The sequence below is a fragment of the Octopus bimaculoides genome, chromosome 6 (genome assembly GCF_001194135.2).
Source record: "Octopus bimaculoides isolate UCB-OBI-ISO-001 chromosome 6, ASM119413v2, whole genome shotgun sequence".
NCBI classification, from domain to species: domain Eukaryota; kingdom Metazoa; phylum Mollusca; class Cephalopoda; order Octopoda; family Octopodidae; genus Octopus; species Octopus bimaculoides.
Window position 1 is genome coordinate 19,942,210 of NC_068986.1, and position 2,353 is coordinate 19,944,562.

General features: G+C 36.5%; 1 protein-coding gene across 1 annotated transcript in view; it reads left to right on the forward strand.

Moving 5' to 3' along the window:
- LOC106881411 (uncharacterized) overlaps window positions 1-2,353 on the forward strand; it is a 46,026-nt gene that overhangs the window by 32,520 nt on the left and 11,153 nt on the right. The window contains exon 7 of the mRNA XM_014931792.2: window positions 2,006-2,344. Coding sequence (XP_014787278.2) covers window positions 2,006-2,344 — 339 coding nt within the window. The remainder of the gene's footprint in view (window positions 1-2,005; window positions 2,345-2,353) is intronic.

Consider the following 2,353-nt stretch of genomic DNA (forward strand, 5'->3'; position numbering starts at 1 on the left):
ACACACACACACACACACACACACACATATATATATATATATATATATATATATATATATATATCTGTATTCATATTTGTTGGTGAGTATGCGTTTGTGTGAGTGGGGTGCATTGTTATACTCTCACATAACTCTCACACACACGTATAGACGAAAGGTCGAGTCAGTAATCTCAAAGCTCTACAAGATGAATAAGTTTGTATTAATGAATATCTAGAGATAAAGCTTTGTATGAGTATCTAGATGCAGTCAAGCAGATATGTCTAAATCATAAATATATTTCGTACAAGCTTCCTTTTTTTATTCTTCTTATCAGGTACATTATTAGCTGTGATATAGAACGGAAATTCATCTTATGGACACACTTGTATCAATAAATAAATGTGTGTTAATATATGTTAATATATGTTAATATATAAATGTGTGTGTGTGTGTGTGTGTGTGTGTGTGTGTGTGTGTGTGTGTGTGTGTGTGTGTGTGTGTTTTGACAGCTTCTCCACCTCTTATCAGCTCTACTGTGTCTCGCTTGTAAACTTGGTCCGACACACTTTACTGACGTTTTACTTACCAGAACTTTAGCTTACTAAAAATTTCATCTGTATAGAGACAAAAGTCGAGTAACCCGGAGCATTTCATTGGAATTACTTCTATTCGTTCACATTCCTTGTTTTGGGAACTAAGAGAAACAGAATATCACGATGCTAGCCAAATATACACGGTATTTGAAAAGTAAAAGCCACGAATATAATATTAGATGAAAAGTAATTGAAATATGCAAATCTTCCTCTAATAACAAAAGAGGGAATAAACTTTGTATATATAGCAGAAAAAAGATGGATACTAAAAACTCGCTCACACAAGAGCTGTACTTGAATTCAGAATCCTAAATATCGAAGCCTTAAACTTTCTTACGCTAGAGGAAGTGCATTCTCTGATACAGAAGTTGATAACCGTAGCAACATTGTTCCTGCAGTTGGTAATCAAGTTCTAGAGATTTCCTGTCATCATTTGATGTGTTCTCTTTTTTCTATTTCCATTTTTCTTTTGTTTTTCTATTCCTGATCTTGGTGCCAGGTCCCGAGATATTCTATTACATATGTTTATACTTTCCTTATTTCTTCTTTTATATTATTTTCCTCGAGGTAAAAGCTATTTGCCAACATTATGTGGCTGTCCCGAAAGGGACGATGTTACTGTAGTTTTAGCCCCAGGAAGCATCGTTTCTAGCTGGCTATACGACACAATATCTGTGTCCTTATATTTTCGAACAGGGAGCACAGCATTACCATCAAGCTCAAAACATCTGTGGACTAGTTTCTAGGTTGTTGCTCTTTATCAACACAGAGTAGCTGCTTTGACTAGATAGCGTTGCTGAATTCACCGTTCGAACATACAGTTTTCAAAGTGACACACGCCGGGCGAAATGTTTAGCGGTATTTCGTCTACCGCTATGTTCTGAGTTCAAATTCCGCCGACGTCGACTTTGCCTTTCTTCATTTCGGGGTCGATAAATTAAGTACCAGTTGCGTACTGGGGTCGATCTAATCGACTGGCCTCTCCCAAAAAATTTCGGGCCTTGTGTCTAGAGTAGAAAAGAGTATTATGATATTTCAAGTTTTAATATCAGATATTGTATGATATTGAAACATTTGAAAACAACATTGCTTTTTATTAGCATTAAATGTATGGAAACAGTGACTTGCGTATTCATTTTTAATACGTCCTGGCATATTCGAACGTGTATATGCTAATCGCTGATGTATTTTGTCTGTGGAGAATGACTTATTCTTTCAGACAATGTGTGTGCACAACACACTCGTTTCATTGAAGTAAGAGAACTTTTATTTCATCTTGCTATAATACTTTGTCGTCTGTTTCTTTGGAGAGCAAATCCGGTCAGCGTTTTATTTACATGTGGTGGGATTACAGGGAATATATTAATTGAATTTTCAAATATTTTTCAAACATTTTCAATGCTTTTCTTTTTTTTTTTTTTCTTTTTTAGTAAAATACGAAAATGTTGACGACACAATCTCGAACAACATCGATCTCCACTTTGTAGTTTCCATATTGCGCAGAACATCTTGTCTTCTAGAATGGCATCAATTGACTACCCGTTCACAGAATTCGACCAGAGCATTGTATGTCGTTCACAGGGAACGGGCCACCAACCCTGCCAACTGGACCTGGAGCGAAGCCCTTAACTCTACGACCGTGCATTACAAACTAGAGTCTCTACTGCCCGGTAAGCGATATGAAGCGGGATTAATGTGGCTACCGAACATACACAGTACAAAACGCTTTCTGTTGACTTCACTTCATTTCAAGACAAAATTAAAAAGAGGTTGGCATG